This window comes from Solanum tuberosum, unplaced genomic scaffold, assembly GCF_000226075.1.
Source record: "Solanum tuberosum cultivar DM 1-3 516 R44 unplaced genomic scaffold, SolTub_3.0 scf00281, whole genome shotgun sequence".
NCBI classification, from domain to species: domain Eukaryota; kingdom Viridiplantae; phylum Streptophyta; class Magnoliopsida; order Solanales; family Solanaceae; genus Solanum; species Solanum tuberosum.
The window spans coordinates 517,823-538,180 of NW_006239206.1; the positions used below are offsets into that span (position 1 = coordinate 517,823).

The 20,358-nt window shown below is 34.7% G+C and overlaps 2 protein-coding genes across 2 annotated transcripts; one reads left to right on the forward strand and one right to left on the reverse strand.

The window, feature by feature from the left end:
• The first annotated feature begins 1,978 nt into the window (after positions 1 to 1,978).
• Positions 1,979 to 4,919, forward strand: LOC102594379 (cytochrome P450 87A3). Its single transcript, XM_015314156.1, has 9 exons — positions 1,979 to 2,372; positions 2,492 to 2,813; positions 3,096 to 3,245; positions 3,370 to 3,621; positions 3,698 to 3,787; positions 3,873 to 3,951; positions 4,048 to 4,154; positions 4,284 to 4,411; positions 4,491 to 4,919. Exons 1-9 carry the CDS (start codon positions 2,173 to 2,175, stop codon positions 4,591 to 4,593), a joined length of 1,431 nt encoding a protein of 476 aa, XP_015169642.1. The 5' UTR covers positions 1,979 to 2,172; the 3' UTR covers positions 4,594 to 4,919.
• Positions 4,908 to 17,054, reverse strand: LOC102594707 (protein HAPLESS 2). The gene is made up of 19 exons (XM_015314157.1): positions 16,876 to 17,054; positions 16,609 to 16,752; positions 15,616 to 15,704; positions 14,029 to 14,068; positions 13,537 to 13,594; positions 13,377 to 13,437; positions 13,022 to 13,100; positions 12,118 to 12,252; positions 11,387 to 11,581; positions 10,742 to 10,822; positions 10,566 to 10,666; positions 9,574 to 9,691; positions 8,773 to 8,805; positions 8,590 to 8,683; positions 8,414 to 8,502; positions 7,089 to 7,201; positions 5,706 to 5,806; positions 5,064 to 5,618; positions 4,908 to 4,984 (listed from the first exon to the last, which is right to left on the reverse strand). The coding sequence occupies exons 1-18, from the start codon at positions 17,047 to 17,049 to the stop codon at positions 5,110 to 5,112; spliced, it is 2,214 nt and encodes a 737-aa protein (XP_015169643.1). The 5' UTR covers positions 17,050 to 17,054; the 3' UTR covers positions 4,908 to 4,984; positions 5,064 to 5,109.
• Positions 17,055 to 20,358: the final 3,304 nt, after the last annotated feature.

Consider the following 20,358-nt stretch of genomic DNA (forward strand, 5'->3'; position numbering starts at 1 on the left):
AAGCCCCAAAAGGATGAGAAAAAAAAGGTAAAAAAATACTTAGAAGAAAAAGTCGCTTACTCTTAAGCTATTAAAAAAACCTACTACTTAACAAGGTCCAGAGAATTTGACTTCATTATCTATCTTAATCTATAGAGTTGGTACTAATTTTTTATTTTTTATTTTAAAAAAAGCTCAAACTAAGAGTCAAATTGAGCTGTCATTATTCTGCACCTCCACATAAGCCTAAGGCCAAAAGGCAGTTGAGCCATCTGTGTCATCCTCTTAAGCAATCCATTCAGAATTTGGTCTTTTTCTCTGTATTCACTTAAACTTTTCCACTAAAACAAATCACCGATAAAATTGGTACAATGGTACAGCACCAGTGACATACCATTCCAGCAATAACTAGGATTTTTCCTAAACAAATTTCTCTGTAATAGTGACAAAAAAGGAACACTTTAAAGCCAAGAAAAATGAAAAGTTAGCACAAAATGGACCCCCCCTTTGACCCAAACAGTTCAGTCTGCACACGAGTTGAGTTTATTTTAGTCATAAAAATCCCAAGAACCAGACAAAGATTTTGATTCCCGCGCTTGGTTTAGTTTAAGAGTTAAACAGTTTGATAAACTCATTGTCTCCTTTCTGTTTTTGTCTAATACATGAATCTTAATTACATTATTATAATACTAAAATACAAAAAAATGAAGGATTAGTATGATGAAGCATGCTAAAACTGTATATAATGGTTGGTCATTATCCACAGTAAACCTACCTTTCTTTCATTATTTAGTGGGATTAAGCCCGCGGCTCGACGGTGGGGGTGGTGCTCTATGTGTTGAAAAATAAAAAGAGTTTACGGTAGAGCAAAAGAATAGTTAAGTTTTCCATTTTGTCAGATAAGATAATTTAGAAGAATAGAGGTGGAAACGGATTGTCTACACTTTAAAAGAATAGAGGCATATAAATGTATAGATTTTTCCAGCAAATGAAGGTCACGAACATGAAGAAGTTGTACTAGTTTAGAAACAAGTGATCAAGGAAATGAAGTTTTTACTTCTGGCTAATATAAACAATGTAGCTTATGGACGATTTTAATATTTCTATTTAGTATTTTCCAACAACATATTCAATGTAGTCTCACAAAGTGTTTGAAATGATAGAGTGTACGCATATCTTATCCCTACCTCAGAGGTTAAAAGACTATTTTCGATAGACCATGGGATGTTTGGTATTTTCCAATGTTACAAAAAGGACAAGATAAGATAATTTAGTAGAGAACCTGATACAGTTGTTGCCTCAATATCTAGGATACTCCAATTAGAATCACTGCTTATGTAATTTAAGATTCAGACTTTGACATGGTATAACCAACTACAGCTGAAGAATAAGATCTAAGATGAGATCTAAATCTTGAAAAAACTAAATTGAATCTTAATTCATTACATTTTGTTTGAAAGACAGTATTTAACTTAGATATTGGGAAGATTTTTGATGTAGCTGATGCAACCATTAGATTTTGTAGTTGTTGTAATCCATCTTGATGATTGATTTCATACTTCCAAATGGAAGCAAGAGATGACTTTAAATCCAATTTTTCACCCTATTAAATTTGTGAATTAAGGGAATATTTATTTTTTTCCTAATAAAGCTCCTAAAGATATGCAAGTAATCCCTCAGTTTTGTGTGTTTTAAGACCTTTAAAAGATTATCTACACAGAGAGAGAAATAATTAGAGGAAGGATCGTGTAAGCTTCATCGTTATGTTAGGCTTTTTCTTTAACAATTTTTTAAATATGGCCGTTGACAAAAGAATGAGGGTATTCTCAACGCAAAATAATTCTGGCTATACTATTATTATCTCCAACTACTAGTACAGCTTTTTTTGAGCAACCAACTTGAAAAAACAATAAAAAATATTATTCTAATTAGTTGTAATTCTAGCCTGCCTATTTAAGAAGTACTCCTCGTGGATAAGGAGTACATGACAGCAGTTTCTTCTCATTCTACAAGTCTTTTTCTCTCAACATCTCCTACCATTACTCTTCCACTTCTTCCTTTTGATAATAAAATTAAAACAATACATTTCTTTTTCCTTGAACAATTTCTCAGTCTCTTATCAAGCTATTGTATACCTGCCTGCAACATACATTTCCACTTATATAGGGGCACCTAATACATATTACTACTAAGATGATATCAGTTGGTATGAGCATTGGGGCTTTTCTGATTTTGATCATTATACATTGGGTTTACAACTGGAGGAATCCCAGATGCAATGGAAAACTCCCACCAGGTTCAATGGGCTGGCCGTTACTCGGCGAGACCATTCAGTTCTTTACCCCAAATACAACATCAGATATTGCTCCCTTTGTGAAGGAGAGGATGAAAAGGTGGTTACTGCAATCCACTCTTCTGGATTTTATATATTTTAGTAGTAATACTACAAATTGACATTTACTGGACTTCATTTTACCATCCTAGTAAATTAGTTTTTGGCAATTTATTTCAGGTATGGGCCGATTTTCCGCACTAGCGTGGTGGGCCGTCCTGTTATAGTATCTACAGACCCAGACCTTAATTACTTCATCTTTCAGCAAGAAGGACAGTCGTTTCAGAGCTGGTATCCAGATACATTCACTGAGATATTCGGAAGGCAAAATGTAGGTTCCTTGCATGGTTTCATGTACAAGTACTTGAAGAACATGGTACTAAACCTTTTTGGTTCTGAAAGTCTGAAAAAGATGCTGCCTGAGGTTGAAGAGGTAGCGAAAAATAAATTGAAGAGGTGGTCAGGTCAGACAAGTGTAGAGATGAAGGAAGCAACTGCCAATGTAAGTTAGCCAAAATTTCCCCTTCAGTAATAAAGGGGAGCCTGGTACACAAAACTCCCACTGTGCGCGAGATATGGGAAAGGACCAGACCACATTGGGTCGTATGTATGCAGCCTAACCTTGCTTTCTGCAAGAGGCTATTTCCGCAGCTTGAATCTATGACCTCCTGTCACATGGCTGGAACTTTATTAGTTGCACCAAGGCTCCCCTTCAAAATTCCCTTGTAGTACTATATTATAAAGTTCTCAATTTTAATCAGAATATCTCCTGGTGTTTCTGCAGATGATATTTGATCTAACTGCCAAAAAGCTAATCAGCTATGATTCTGAGACCTCATCAGAAAATCTGCGGGAAAGTTTTGTAGCTTTTATACAGGGGTTAATTTCCTTTCCTATAGACATTCCCGGAACAGCCTATCACAAGTGCTTACAGGTACTAACACTTCATATTTAGACTTAGCCATCTGGTACAAGAATGCAGTTCTACGAAATTCAGTTAGAATGGTGTGCCCATATACTTGTTAAAGTGATGAACTGACTCTAGAGGTGATCATCAGGGAAGAAAGAAGGCAATGAAGATGCTAAAGACAATGCTAGAGGAAAGAAGAGCAAAGCCTAGGAAGGAAGGAACTGATTTCTTTGATTATGTCCTAGAAGAACTTCAAAAGAATGACACAATCCTCACAGAGGCAATAGCTCTGGATTTGATGTTTGTACTGCTCTTTGCCAGCTTCGAGACCACCTCTCTGGCTATAACTTTAGCCACTAAATTTCTTCACGATCATCCTTTGGCTTTAAAAGAATTAACAGTAAGTGTGACTAATCTTCTCCCAACTTATCAACCTCATTACATGCCAGAATTAATGGGTACATAATGCCTTTCAGGAGGAACATGAGGCAATAATTAGAAGCAGGGAAAATCCAGCTTCTGGACTTACATGGAAAGAATATAAATCAATGAAATTTACATTTCAGGTATTTCAATTAAAACTGATTTTCCATTTTCAAAATTCTTAGTAACCAGCACTAAGAACATTCTTCATTAATACTGGATGTGTAGGTTATTAATGAAACAGTCAGACTGGCAAATATTGTTCCTGCTATTTTCCGGAAAACACTAAGAGATATCAACTTCAAAGGTATATGATTAAAAATCTTTACCACCATCTTCTTGTGAATAAGGCTTCAGATTTACTCATAGAAACATACCTTAATATAATACTTATCTGATGCAGGGTATACCATTCCAGCTGGTTGGGCGGTTATGGTTTGTCCTCCAGCTGTACACTTAAACCCTGCCAAATATCAAGATCCCCTTGACTTTAATCCGTGGAGATGGGAGGTGAGCCTTTCATAATTTATTTATTGTTACTTTTTTTGCACGACACTAAAGGTTAGAGAAAATGAAAGTGGTTCTGTGTTATCATAGAGTGATTTCTCAACTCTACTATGAAATATTCATGGAATACAGGGAGTAGAAATAAATGGAGCAACTCGAAATTTCATGGCTTTTGGTGGTGGTATGAGATTTTGCGTTGGTACAGATTTCACTAAGGTGCAGATGGCTGTCTTTCTCCATTCCCTCGTGACCAAATACAGGTAAGAACATAATTCGCATTAATATCCTTGAGAAAGAAAGAGAGGGAGCTAATCAGTTATAACTGCTAATAACTGTCAGGTGGCAAACGATTGGAGGAGGAAACACAGTGCGGACTCCTGGTTTACAGTTTCCCAACGGTTACCACGTTAGGATCTCGGAAAAAGATGAGAAGATACTATAGCCAACACACGATAGATGGGATAGTCAGAAAAAGTGGCTAAAGGCAATACCAGGAATTCAAACTTACCAGGATATTCTCAAAGCAGCAGAAGATATTGCCGCTGAAAGAATGCTGGGACAAAGAAAGAAAAAACTCAGCAAATCATTAGTCTGGGGAAATTTTGCTAAAATTTACTGATATGACGCCTATACATATATATATTTTCTTTTATTTTCTTATTTTATGATTTAAATACAAAGTGTAGTTGTTATTGAAGAAGGAAAAAACAAAAAAAGTGTGTAAATTCAATACATGGTACAGTTTTGAATGAAGATGTCCTACTAGAATCAGAGAGTTCACTTTTTCCAGCTCCCCCATAATTCAGAACCCTGCTCTGCCCCGCAAAATATTCCTGGAACATTTATTTGTAAGTTAAGAGAGTTCAAAAGCATATTATAAAGAAGAAAAAACAAATTTAACATCTTCTGTACATGAGGTAGCTGCAAGGCTCTGACAATCACTGTCAACCAGCTTTAGTCATTCTTTCCACTTGCTTTGCCTCTTATGATGTGTGTCATTTAAGATGGGATGTTTGTGCCTTAGATATTCCTCTTGATTTTCATCACCTCTCTTCTTGTTTATGATAGGTCCTCCCAAGGTTTCTCTCTCATTTGTTCGTCTGTGATGTCTTATGTGGTCGTCCTCCCCCTTCCTTGAACGAAGTGGCTTTGTGATACCTGAGCTCTTGGTTTTTCCATGTTTATGCTTATCCTTGTGCACATGATGAAGGTAGTAATGATAATCAGCTTCACCCAAAAGATTCTCACGCGGGTCATTGTGAAACCTTGTGTGCCTTCTATGATGCTTATGATGCCTTGGCTCATTCTTATGACTTCTCTTATGATGATTTCTTAATGGGTCAGCATCATAATTGTGCTTCCTACGACTCATATGTTTATCTTCAGTAATTGAAAAATGATCCTCCCACCAGTCATACAGAGGATCAAAAAGACCTTTCTGGTGAAGAAGCCAGAGTAGTACAATCACTGCAAGTCATAATAACATGCCATCAAATATTTGTCTTCTTTCAACTTCTAAAAGATCTCTATACAAACGTTATCTAAGCAAGAAACCTGTTGGAATAATTGCCAAGAACAGACAAAACATCACCACCCAATTGATGCAGATGTTCTGTATATGGCAGCTGAAGTCGAAGAATCCATAGCACTTCATTCTGTCCACAGAAAGATTCAGAGTTGCATAATCCAATTGAAAACAAATTAGACATAACCACTTTCTCTCAGGAAATAGACAGGACTTGGTCTTACTTTCAACAAAATCTAACATCTACATCAGACATCAGCAGACTAAAATAAATACTAGCAAATTAATGTAAAAATTCATGCAAGTATATCTCCTCCTTCACTCAACATGAGATTATAATTATCAGCATTCTGCTACATAAGACAAATAATATCCTTAGGATGATAGAAAATATCTTGATGATATATTTCAAGCATTTGAAGTGATGGAAACAGCCAATTTCCTAATCAGAATAGAACCAATTTGCAAGAGAGAATTCAAAGTCTAGAAAAAGAGATGCATCAATTTCTCAAATAAAACTTCAATTGGTACATCTATGCTTGACACATTTCCTCAGGAATAAATCAAAAATTATATCACGTTTGATCCAGAAAGCAGAGGCAATATCTGAAGCACATGCCATATCATAATGTAGAAAGAACTGATAACTGAACCTAAGTAGCTATTTCAGTTCAGTTTGAAAAAATAATAATATTGTCAGTCTCCTATATTCAAATTTATACACTATCACCAATCTTTATAGTTAATATATGTAAAAGAATAACATTCTTTAGTTAACAAATATTTGTTGACAAAAGCTAATCAGAAAATTATTTGTCAAAAGAAAACTATTTCGACAATTAACATGAAAATTGAATTTATTTGATAGGAATGCTTAAATAACAACAACGTATCCAGTGTAATACCACAAGTGGGGACTAGGAGAGGGTGGTGTGTAACTGGATCTTACCCCTACCTTGTGAGGTAGAGAGGTTGTTTCTAAAAGATCCTTGGCTCAAGTAAAACATAAAAGAGCAGGTTTGGAAAGGAAATGCAATAGTGAAGATGCCATTTTGAAAAGGAAAAAAAAAGAAATCAACAATATCAACATAGGAATCCTTAAACATTATTCAAAAACCTTAAGTGATGTAATAAATCTTTAAATTCCCCATAATCATGGTTAAGCAGAGACCAATGTAAGACAGCCAGAAACTTAACATTGAGGGTATATCAATTCAAAGATATCTCAAACTCCTGCCTAGAGCACTCAAGTGTACATAACCTTACTGAAACTCAATTAGGAGAATGTAACTAGAGTGAAACTCAACTGAAAACACTGCAATTGACATAGAAGTCTTCCAAGAGTCTATCTATATATATATATATATATTACTATATCTATTTATATGCTTCATTGGTGATCATTTGAGTACCTGCAGCTTTTCCCAGTTAAAAAATCTGTCAAATTCTCCCACGTCTTTTTCCATAGATCCTCAATGCTCCCAAAGAAACCATTGATGTTTGTCTTAGGAGGTTGAAACGGAATCTGCAATAAGAAGATGACATGTGATCAGTGATACAAATAAGAGTGAGTGCAAGATATTACATATTTTATCTGACAGCCCTACCAATGATGTTTCTGAAGAATGGTTGAGAAACTTAGATCCTAGTGAGATCGGTCTTAGGATAATCTAATGGCAAAATGGATGGGTAGGAGGAGAAAAGGAAAGCATATTTTCAAAAGCTAGTTTCACTATAGAGTCAGTATAGACTAATTGGAATCCAACTAAGCTATTCTTACTGGGAAATAAGACTGAAACTTCACCAGATCCTGGAAGGTAATACTGATGGGGTAGTAGCAGTTTTTGAAAGTGCAGTTATTTACTTCAATCAGGCAAGAAGAGTAAAAAAAAAAGATCTATTCCATTTTCTCTACCCTTTTTGCAAACTTAAGTCCGCTTAGTTTCAACATATGACAAGCAGAAACCAAAACTGTTTCCAGGTTGACAACTATACGGATTACCGAACAATGCAAAGATCATTACAACTGGAGAGAAGTATAACAGGGTGCTAAACAAATGCTTCAAGCTCAACATATATTTGAAATCTTATAGTCCCGTAGAAAAGAAGCACATATTGCCACTCTCTTTTCTATTAGCATCTAGCCTCTCCACAAACTAGTCATCCAAGGTGCTAAGATTTTAACACCATTGCTGGCTCAACTCCAAACTTGTGCATATAACAACTTTGAAAACATAGTACCTTCTCTCGTCAAGACTTCACTCAGATTGGCCCCCATCTAAATCTGTAAACTACACAGGAGCCAGGAAGAGAGTAACTTTCGTGGTCTCGCCGCTCCACTTTGTTGAAAACATAATTAAATAAATAAAAGTGTGCTCTACTAATAGCTTAAGATTTTGATGAGATGGTCACACATTTCAACATGGTATGAGAGCAGGTTGAGGTCTTGGATTCGAGTCTCACCACCACCCATTATTAAAAAAAAAAACTTCCACCTGCTTGGCCCATAAAAAAACACAAGCCGCATGTGAGGGGTTTTGTTGGAAGACAAAATTAAATAAATAAAAGTATACGCTCTCAAACAACTTGAACTTCTAGATGAGATGGTCACATTTCAACACACTCTCCGCATCATGTAGCCCAGTATATCATTGTTATTTTTCCTTTTTTTATATTGCTAGAAAACAATATGCACACACGGTGTCTACCAAGATTTCCAGCATAAACTACAGCTGACCTGCGACCCATTGTCAAGAACAGTAGCTTTGGTTGTAAATTGACACTCTGCCCGATCAACTTCATTAAAATCTGAATCCTTCAGTATGGCTGCAACAAAAAGTAAACATAGAAAATTTGGCATCTTCGGGATCATTAACTACATTTCATTTCATGTCTTCCTCATTAATATATTACCTGAACAGACATACTTTGCAGCTTGATCACTTGCTGGGTACAACTTGAATGCCCGAGTCATGACTTCATTTGGCTTCATTATATAAAACTGTTCCTGCAGCACCATAAGGTTTACTAGAGTTATTTCTTCTTCTGAAAGTATCATGACTTTGTATCATATATCAGAAGTTGAGTAATGATGACCTCCATTTGGCTGACACCGGCTGAGCAATCGAACTGCATGATAAGAAGGTCAATTATAAGAGTTTCACATATTATTTGAACGGATGAATGACGCATATTTATGCCTCTACAAACACTGCAAATTGACCGACTAAAATTAGAGTTAAGTCAACAGCCTTGCGATACTTTTATCAAGTTTCTGTATTCAGACATCTATGTTATTTACTAGAATTACGTAACAAAAATTTTGAACTTTCAGAATGAGAAAATGGGAAATGATGCATCAAGGACCTCTCAGATATTTAACAATTCTTTACTGGTGAAATTTGTTTAGATTAAACCTGGTGGTAGTACAACGGAAATTACCAAAAATTGATATATCAAAGCAAAGATAAACCAAGATAATGCTATAATCATGTAGCATGACTTATTCTGGGACTCCTTTATGTTTTTTCTTCCTTTTTACTTTTGTGGGTTGCAGAGGTGGGGGTGGTCTATCGAGCAGATCAGAGAGAGGAGTGCCCATCCAGAGCCAAAGCATGCTGTAGGCCTCAAAGTTGAACTGAGAGGAGGACTCGTCCAGGGCCAAAGCATCCTGCAGGCCTCAAAGTACTTTAGACGTACAGGTTATCCACCATAAGGGATGACAAAGACCTTTCAAGATTCAATCCTTACTAACTGAGCCAACTCATTTTTGGTTGGCGGCTTAATTCTGGGATGTGAATATGGAAGTTTATCCTTTTAGAAAGCATAGCAGAACACTAAACTGATTAGCTGATAACATACATATTTTAACTGTCTAAGCATAATGTAATTGTTTACCGTGAGGCTATAGGACGCTTCCACTTCACCTATATTTTTTGTTGTAACTGTTGCTGTTCCGAATTGAGTTAGAGCTTCAAAAGTTGGGATTGTAATGCTGAGAATTTTCCCAGGGCTCCTGCATAAAAGGACCAAATCAATCTTTCAAAATGTTCAATCAATACTCATAGTCTGTCCAAATTAATCTATACAGATGAAGTTTTTGTTTTGATGTTTTAACGTTTCAGTGTTTTGATATTTTAATTCCACTCACATATTATCCTCATACTTATAAAATTGTTCTTAATCTTAGAAGGGACAACTTTTCTCTTTATTTTCCTATTAGTTGATAATGTTTGCTGGTCATTAAAAGTTTGATGTACTATGCTTCTTAAATTAATATAATTTGGTAAGTAGTTGGCATTTCTTAATAAAGAAAACATTGTTTTATTTAAGCAACATAAATATAGGAGCAAAGGTAGAGAAGACAAAAAGTCATATACAGAAAAATACAAAAAAAAATGAATAATCTCCGTAATATGATTTTAAAAGTTTTAGAGTTTCCAAATAATAATAAATGCAGGGACAAAAATATTGAAATTAAAAAACAACGTAACTTACTCAAAAGAGAAACTTATCCTTCTCCTGAAAATCAAGTTAGAACTCTAAAGCATCAAATATGTTCTCAAATGGCTGATTATCAAATCCTTCCTATATTTATTTGACAGGAAAAGCATCAAAAGTTCATTTTTAAGATTAATATTTCTGGACTATATGATATTTAAACCAGTTTAAAAGTTGATGAAGAAGCACTACGGATTTGGTCTTGTATCAACTTAGGACGGTAAAGGGCATTCATATGTTGGCCTTTGTTATTTCAAGCTCAATCTGGAGGTGATATAAATCAGCCATCAAATTTGCTCACATTCTTCAGATAAAGGGGAACATGGACGAAAAACTATGCCAAGAAGAATCACAAGGACAATGCACTAATACCAAATAAGGTGACTGACCTTTGATACACATATTCTATATCATCTGCATTCAGTTCTATCAACAGATTTGTGTTCAGGACTTCTGTAATTCCAATAGAGAATGCATGACTTCCTGCATTCTGCAGATACTTGTAAATTACAAGCACAAGCAAAAGACATCTGTGCAGACACAAAATATAAACCAGAAACGTAACTGGATGCTGGTTGATTCTTTCAAACCTTCCTTGCACGCAATATAGCGGCACCTGATTTCGACTGATTCTATTCTGGTCAGCCTGCAAGATAAATTACTCAAGGTAAAGTCCGAAACATTATAAAATTCTAAGGTCCATTTGAACTTCAGCGCAGCCAAACCACAGGTTCCCCCATGTTATATATATCTACATTTTTAGTAAGAAATATTGAAGAAACAGCCACATAAACACTTGACACGCTTTACCTTTAGTTGCTGATTCGCAATTGGTATTTTTAATTAAGAAAGATAATTTATACAAGCCAATGTAATTGTAGAAATGTATGAAGAAAATGTCTTCAAACACTAGCAACAAAAGAAAAACAGAAGACATGGGCAGTACAAGTCCCCCAAGATATATGAACAGATGACATGCCATTACAGAAATCTGAAAACAAGATGTCTCTTGATACAGTTTAGACAGATTTATGAGAAACAGAAAAGACCGTCATTCTAGACCAAATGTTGTAGTGGTAAGAAAATATGGAACAGAAATTACTTAAAAAGGAAACAAAGATGAACCAAGTGTTGTGAATTACGAGACATGTAAGATTTTATAACAGAAAAAGAGCATAGTTTAAGTATTAGGTGTTTAATATATACTGACATCCCAAAAATTCCATAGTTGGTTGTGCAGGCAACTCCAAAATGGTGCAGAGCAAAAATCTGGCTGTGCGTTGAAAGCATCGTAACCTACACCAATTTTGTTACATTCAACACCGTCTAATGTAAACCTCACTCTCTCGAGTAGCATCCACATGGAAAAATTGCTCCCCAGATTTTGTGGTTGACCTGGGCCACCCTTCAGCAAAAGGGATACAAAACTCTTAGTATAACAAATGACAAGACTACCCAAGAATGACAAACAAAAGTTCCATCCGGAATAAAAAACTGATTCCAGCGAGTATATGGAAATGCTTGCATAATCAAAGAAAGACACATGGACAAAAATTTCACATAAGCAATTGCATCTATGATAAAACAATAAGCAATATTCTTTTCTGTTCTTTTTAATTTTAATATGCAGTTTGCATTATTCCTTTGTCCTCAAGAATTAAATTTGCACAATACATCAATTTAAAGAGTGGTTTCCAGCATAGCATATCATCAGTGATTACTATCAGGTAATATAGCTACCAGAATAAAGGGAGAATTAAGAATGAAACTCTACAGTCTATGCCGATAACTCTAGAATTAAATTCTGTTCACCATCGCTAGTTACTTCTTTGCTGTAAAACAATTCAAAAAGGTGCATATCAATTTTGTATCTACATGAGATCTATATAAAATCTCAAAGCTGTTGAAGAGTTCCAGTGTGAAATGAGTGACAAGAGCTACCTGTCTAGGTATGACAAGGTAGAGGTCATCAAAAGACGGAATATCAGTGTATCCAACATAATCTCCAATCAGATTCACCCGCAGAAAATTATCACTGGATGTAGCAGTTCTATTGTCCGGACCAACAATCACTTCCTGCCACCAAATATTAGCAATGAAACTATGACACTTATACCCTTCATGCAAAAGTGAATGGAATATCATCATTCCACAAAAAATTAAGGCACTGTTGATTTTAATCTAGGTTCTGCTATAGTCATCCTTGCAATCATAATCAGTCATCATGAACATCACCAAAAGTAGTTGGCTTGACAGCATATTCTCATTCATATTATACTAGTTTTGTATTCATAATTTTGTAAGAAGCTGGAATAAAACAACTTTCCATCCCAAAAACTAAATAGTGTCACACAAATGAGATGTGGGGGGTTATGAATTAGTAGATATTAACATGGAGAAGAAATGGTGAAAGGTGAACTTAAGAAAAATTCCATGTCTCTAGCTAATTTTTTGGAGCTAAAACCTAGAAAGATAGATGAATAACTAAGCAGTTGTACATGAAGATGTGTAAAGGGGATAAAACGCAGTGCTGAAGACTAGCAAAGGAACACTGATTTGTGACGATGGTCTTTATCCAATTCATGCTGCTGGTTTCCTTGTCTAAAATAGTTATTATGCATATCAACAAATTAGGCCTCACTACCAAACAATGTTGGGGCGTTTACTAATCAAATTCTAAAGACGCAATCCAGCATACAAGACACCACCACATATTAGACAAAATAGACAAAATAAAAAGGAAATGAGTGCTGTATGCTGAGAAATTGTATCCGAATCAGGCACCAAGTATGCACCAAGGAACACAAATACAATAAATACCGGAAAAGATTTCAAGAGCAAATACCGAATTCTGAGATTGTTTCTTAACGTCAATTCGAATGCTAAATCCAACTGAGCGCTGCCCAATGCCAAATACATGGAACCTAAATGCAGAGAGAACTGTTGCAGCATTAACTAATTATTATCCATCAATATATGCTTGCATAAAGCTAGTAGCAATAAAATTGAATTGATGGTAGAGAAGAAAAAGGTATGGGAACTGAAATATTAGAAAAGCCATGTCAAAACAGCATTTTGTGGAAACAATTTTTATCCATAGAACAACATGACCTTCAAAAGTAATGTATCTCAAATCTTAAAACAGGAATTTCAATACAGATTACATTGACACAAACAACAGAAAATTATAAAGGCCTTACCAGTCATCTGGAAACCGTAGACAGTGAGCCGTGTTTTTCTTCCCTTTCGTCATCTTGTCAACTAAATCAAGAAACTATACGAGTTAGAAAGCAATTTCTTGCAAACTCTGTAAACTGCAACGAAGAAAAATATTCTCTGAGAACTGAAGGGTAAACTTACAAAAGTTTCCACATGATGAAGGAACCCTTCGCTGATCCCCACACGGACAACAGGTAGGCTGAGAAGAAAAAATAGAAGAAAGATTATATCCAATACTTGGAGAAATCAGGAAAGGAAAATCTTCAATGTGAGAAAATACTAAGAAGAGAAGACAACCTGCATGTTATTAGTAAATAATGGTTTTTCATTAACAAAACAAATCTTCATTTGCCTCTTCAATAAGACTCACTATATATAGTTTTAAATGGAAGGCTATAACTTACCTTTAAAATTTCAATTTGAAAGACAGCTCCTAGGTATCATGATTGGCAACAAATTTCCTTAGAGATATAGTTATAGCAGTCATTAAGAAATTGTATATATCTCGCCCAGCCTAGATATCACATAAGCTTGTCATCGATATGACAAGTTGATGAACTTGTCATCACCAAACAGTAACAATTATTATACATCCTACTAGGATGAAAAACAATTACTAATCTCAAACGTTACCTGAGTATTCTCAATAATGTGTCCATTCTCATCCCTCAGCCTATGGAAACAGATCAAAAAGTTACTCAGCTGACACAAAAAATACTTTCAAAAAAGTTAAGATATTACAAATATATATATATATATATATATAAACATCTAAGCTTGAAGTTAGCAGAAAAGTTGCTGGAAAGATGGTTTAAAGATGAAAGGTTGATTAAAAACATAAGATCTGAACCATGATAAAGACAGGACAACGGAAATATTTAGTCTAAACATAGTATCCTAGCACCACACAAACCGGAGGCAAATTAAAACTCAGGCCAGTAATCATTTCTAGATTATTTTCCTGTATGGTTGGTGGAAATTCAAAAAAAAAAAAAAAAAATACGGAGATACATAGATGACAGTATTCTCTTTTTCTATCTGTATGAGTCTTCCTGAAACCTAATAACATAAATATATATTGTTACAGACATGACAGTGGTAAGTCTGATCATATTAAATGAAAAGGTATGTATCTGGAACACCATAGAGCATCCTTTGCAGCTTCAATAATCTCCTTTTGCATTCAAATTTTCCCATCAAATGAAGGTGTACATTTGGGAGGAGACAGGGTCCTCTAAGTCTGGAATCACATCCTCGATACTTCAAGCTACTTAACTTACCATCCTATCTGTCTTCTGGATCTTGATTATTGATTATGTTACTGATATAATGGAAAGTATATAAGAATGAAAAGTCCTGCATTCTAAATTATGTGCTGTATTTTATTTTTTTGCATTATCAATACATAGAACATAAAAGTAATAAGATTTATGTCAAACATCAATTCACAATCATCAAATGATGTTAATCATCCATCTGGTTTAGGGAACTGTTTTTATTTTTTTATTTTTAAATCAGGTGTACCAAATCCATTTTCTTTATACAAATATATCCAAAAGGGAAGCTAAAAGGCACAGTTGGATGGGAGACAAGTTTGCAGTTTATGCTACATAACACATGAATATGGGCTGCTAAGAAAAATGTTTTGAGGCAGTCATGGAGTAAGTCCTCACTCTCTCTTGAACAAGGAAAGGGCATCCTAGCATTAGCTGCAATTGAACAAGCTTAACCTTGCCAAAAAAAGGTTATGGGCAGCTAAAAATAACGTTAGGCAGTCATGGACTAAGTCCTCGCTTTCTCTTGAACAAGGGAAGGACAACATAGCATTAGCTTCAACTTAACAAGCTTAACTTGACATATAGGTGGTTGGCCGAAGTTTCTGATCATATTATTTATGGAGTGACAAACTAGATCAAAATTAATGTATGTTTAACGCAGTGAAGTTCCAAGGAGCAGTATCCACCTAGATACCCTAGTTATTATTTTTTTCTTTTGGTTATCTCTTTCATATTGTCTCAAGATTCTTTAGGAAGCCAGAAAATGAAACCAAATTAGACCAAGTGAAAGCTGATATTTATGGAACTCAATAGCAGAACTACCCAAATACTAGTGACTAACAAAATTCAGCTATCATAACAACAGAAACAAAGATTGTTTATGAAAAGGCAAAATTCCCTAAAGTAAGTCCAATTTGGAGAAGAACACTATTAAATGAATCACCTCTCACAGATCTGCACAACATCTGCCCCTGCATCTGGCTGACACTTGCGTGTATTGACATAGAATTCTTGCGGTTTATAAGCAATATCCTACACAAGAAAAGTCAATTGAACTGAGAGAAAACAATACCATGGACTTAATTCAAGTAATGACAGACATGTTATCTTTTCTTTTGCTTTGCTTATAGACCTGTCTGCTATCTGGTGGCCTAAACAAGTTGTTGTACGAGACAAGAGTATAATCTTTAAGACAAAGTGTTATATAACAGTGACTCCAATGTCCATCTACAAGCATCGTTCCGTCATTCTATGAAAATCAGACGAGCTGATTATTTTCCATAAGAGAAATGGAAGTGTATGTGATAATACACGCAGCAGTAGAGAAGCTTTCTCAGGAACAAGTGTCACCAGAAAACATGCGACATGCATTTGGAGGAATTACATGGATCACATAGATGGAAAGATTGCTTGGAAATAGACATTGATAAACAAAATCTACACAATGGATTTTAATATACATACTACAATCAGGTTTGCTTAAAGATGTAATCTAAGGGCCTCCGGCTTCAAGCATATAACTTAGTATAAGCTAAATAAATTATTCCAAAAACTCCCGCAAGTTCTCAGAAGAACTAAATATTTCTATGATGCAATTCAGCAGCATTACTGAATGAACAAATTTCCACTCACTTCTCCAAATAGAAAAACATAAATATTTCATTGGTTCCAATTTATATGAAAATATTTCATTTTGAAATATTGCAAACTATTTGCCAAAAAATCACTAACAACATAAAAACGTGATTGTTTTACAGCTTTCACAAATTCAATTCATTTAAATACTCAAATCTAAACTTTGATGCAACGTTTTCTCAATCAAGCTTAAATTTACACCAATGACCTCAATATTTTGTTCCATAATCACCAAAAGTATACTAAGATCAAACTAATATATTCCGATGGCGAATCAAACAGAGATTTTTTTAAGACGTACTCGTATATATGTCAATTCATACAAAGCATATGCTGCTGATTTGTTAATCGTAATCACCGGTGGAACTCGAAGTGTTCGCATGTTACTGCTTGAGTTCTCTTCCACTTCAACTATCTCTGCCACCAACGAAGCCTCATTTCCACTCTACCGCCACCGGAAACAAAAAACGGAACTCAACATCAAACTCACATTAACATGCAATTCGTTCATTACAACAATCGATTGATAAATCAGAAGTTTCTAGAAGAAGATAGAGAGATCGATTACCGATTCGCTCGGAACGGCCAAGTCGATGATAATCTTGTTGGTGCAGTTCAGGCTATTCGATTCGGAAACTTTCTCGCATTTTTGAAGCCTTGATTTAGAGAGGATTTGTATCGCGGAAGAGTATTGAAGAAGAAGGAACAGAGTGAAGAAGAGTAGGAGAACGAGCGGTTTCATTGTGGAATTTTGAAAATTTTTAGTGTGTGAATTGTGTAAATTGGTAATTTCAGTACATTATATAGGGTAGTGGGCACGGTTTTGGCGCGCCAGTAACTGCACCTAAACGGTTGTGTTTTGCAGTTAAGTCCTCTAAGATTCCAGTAATTCTAAAGGTACCGTGAAAAGTTTTATTGGGATGATTCTAAATTAGTCTTCCTTAGAATTAGCTACTTTTAATAGGAAACTTACATAAATTCTACAAGTTTAGGTGTTAATTACTTAGATACACTCTATTTTATAATATTACGTATTATATCAGATTTTGATTAGTTCAGATACTTCCAGATATATGTATCTCAGAATACATGAAGTCAAAATTAAGTGTGATTTGTTCTAGACACATTGTATCTAAGTGGATTCGCATGTATCTTGGATACATAACAAATCTTGCTCGCCTCCCTCGCTTCTCTCCCATCTCGCTCGCTACGTACTCTCCAATGTATCTGGTATCCTAGATACATGTATCTAGTGTAATTCACATGTATCTTGGATACATAATAAATATCCATCACCTCCCTCCTTATCTCGCTCTCCTCTCCCCCTAATTTAGTGTATCTGGTAGCAAAAATACGTGTATCTAAAAATATGTCTAATTATATAGTTTCTCATTTTTAATAATTATGACAAGTAAACGGAACGAGTATAGGACAAGAAAAGCACTAGCTAAATAATTTCTTCAACATCAAAAAAAAAAACTTACCATTTAGTTGGACTATTTCGGTACCTATATGCTATAATTATATGTAAAAATTACATAAATCTCATAGTATTAAAAGCTAATTATATTATATACCTATTCTTTTTCAAATGATAAAAATCTCTTATATTTAAAGGATCTCAGATACATCAAGATACTTGTGGATACATAGTTCACGGATTGCGAATGATATATTACTTAATAGGATGGATGTATCTGAGAAGAGATAAAGATGTACTAGAGAGGGAAGTGATGTATCTAAAAAGGGATAGGGATGTATCCAAAAGAGGATAGGAATATATCCGAGAGAGAATTTTTATAATCTTTTTAAATGATAGGAAATTTTTAAAATTATAATAAAATAATATGTGTATTTATGTAATTTTTCCTAATTATAGTATCTTTTAAGGAAAAATTACAGAAATCTCACCTTTTAGTTTACTTATTACCATTATCCCCTATAAGTTTTACAAATTTCCAAAATCCCTCATTTTTGCGCATCAGATTAATGTATCAATGCTTATATTATTGTATCTCGCGCATCAGATTAATGTATCAATGCTTATATTATTGTATCTCGCGCATCAGATTAATGTATCAATGCTTATATTATTGTATCTCGCGCATCAGATTAATGTATCAATGCTTATATTATTGTATCTCGCGCATCAGATTAATGTATCAATGCTTATATTATTGTATCTCGCGCATCAGATTAATGTATCAGAGCTATATAAGTGTTGATACATGCGCGAGATACAATAATATAAGCGTTGATACATTGAAGTTGAAAATATTTTTTTTGGGGTGGGGAACTGGTGGGGGGAGTCGAGGGTGGGGTAAAAAAATTGACAAGTTGAAAAATATTTTTTAAAATAAGCTTTAAATTTATTTTTTCAACAAAAAAATTGTAATTTGAAGTTGGAGGAAAGTTTTGAAAAATGTTTTCCTTAATTTTTTAAGGGAGGTCATTTCCTTAAATTTGAGAAAAATGAATTGATTTGGAAAACATTTAACACAATCAAACATGAAAAAATTGGAAAACATTTTCCTTCATACCAAATACACCCTAAAAGTATTTAAAGTTTAAACGTACGTCCACAAAACAATATATTTATGAGAATAAAACATACATTATAAAGCTGAAAAATAAATCCTTAAACTTTGTGATTTTTTCATGTGTTATACTTTTATAATAACACTTGGTCTAGCTTACTTGCTCAGTGAAAGACTCTGAGCATTATTACAATGATCAAATGCACCTACTCAATTGTTTAATAAAATAACTTATAATGTTTAAAAGTCAACATTCAACTTGGCCAAAATGGCAACTCAAGTCTTAACATATGAAATGATAATGTAAAGACAACTGAACTACTAACTGTCTATGAAGCCTCTAAAACAAAGAGGGATGTCGGGACAGGACCCCCGATCATCCTAACAATTGAAAACTAGAAAGCAAATGATAAAAGAGTCCTCCGGAATGCAAGGAGGCTCACCAACTGGCTCTAAGTGCTCAACATGATCAACAAGACGATGGATGATGATCTTGGTTACATGCGTCTACATCATAAGACGATGCAGGCCAACTGGCATCAGTACATTGAATGTACGAGTATGCGAGTTGGAATGCTAAACACAACTTAAGCTTGAAAAAAATCTGAAAGAAAGACTTACCTTGGCTTTACTCAACTCCTGAATAACTTAACTCAATATAAAGCAATAAACATATGCAATATATAGAAAGCTTGTAAAACTGTGGAAAATAACTTAGTTCGTTAAAGAAAAATGCAATGACAAACTCAACTTTACTCATATAATAAAATAAGATAGTTTCTGTGGGAGATTCTTTAACTGACAACCTCCACTATGAGCCTAAGTGGTGATACAACGTCTTGCCACGCTGCCAGACCTATCCTATACTTTGCCGTCATATAGAACTCTTAACTAAGTTGATCCACTAGTCTATGCTAAAAAACACTAAAGGAATCATCTAAAAAGTATGACCCTTTTCTACCCAAGATGGCTACATGGATTATGGAGACTTGAGTTAATATGAACTCGCATCCCCATATCGGTGCTCAATACTACTCCCAAAATATAACTAGCTCATATGTTTTAAATAAGTGTTAAAACAAAGTTAAAACGTTTGTGAAAGACTTTTGAAAAACTTTAATAAACTTCTCTTGACTTGCTTCTTAACTTCAAAACTTGACTCTTAACTTTCCTTGAATTGAATTATGGATTCCAAAATTGTGATTTGTGATAGGAAATATCTCATGATGTTTATGAGTGTTTTTAGATAGCTAAACATGAGAAAAGATTTAAAAAAAATCATTGTCTGAGGGTAGGTCTGTGACACGGAGATGTATTTAAATTTAGGTCGCGAAAATACTTTTTGAGGCAGAACAGTCTGTGACCGCTCCGCGACGCGAAGGCATTTTTCCCAAATCTGGGGAGCAGGTCCGCGATGCGGAGCCAGTGCCCCAGATTTTGCCCGACTAAATTTCTTCTTCGTTTTCCAGCCCCAATTCGCCCAAAACTCGGTTCTTTTTCCCAAATTCTTTTAG

Excerpts from the sequence above, each read along its gene's own strand:
- LOC102594379 (XM_015314156.1), top strand. The coding sequence starts at position 2,173 with ATGATATCAGTTGGTATGAGCATTGGGGCTTTTCTGATTTTGATCATT. Across the intron at positions 2,373-2,491 it reads GTGAAGGAGAGGATGAAAAG|GTATGGGCCGATTTTCCGCA; the intron begins GTGGTTACTGCA and ends AATTTATTTCAG. Across the intron at positions 4,155-4,283 it reads TTAATCCGTGGAGATGGGAG|GGAGTAGAAATAAATGGAGC; the intron begins GTGAGCCTTTCA and ends CATGGAATACAG.
- LOC102594707 (XM_015314157.1), bottom strand. The coding sequence starts at position 17,049 with ATGAAACCGCTCGTTCTCCTACTCTTCTTCACTCTGTTCCTTCTTCTT. Across the intron at positions 13,438-13,536 it reads TTCATCATGTGGAAACTTTT|TTGACAAGATGACGAAAGGG; the intron begins GTAAGTTTACCC and ends TTCTTGATTTAG. Across the intron at positions 8,503-8,589 it reads TGCAAAGTATGTCTGTTCAG|CCATACTGAAGGATTCAGAT; the intron begins GTAATATATTAA and ends TTTTTGTTGCAG.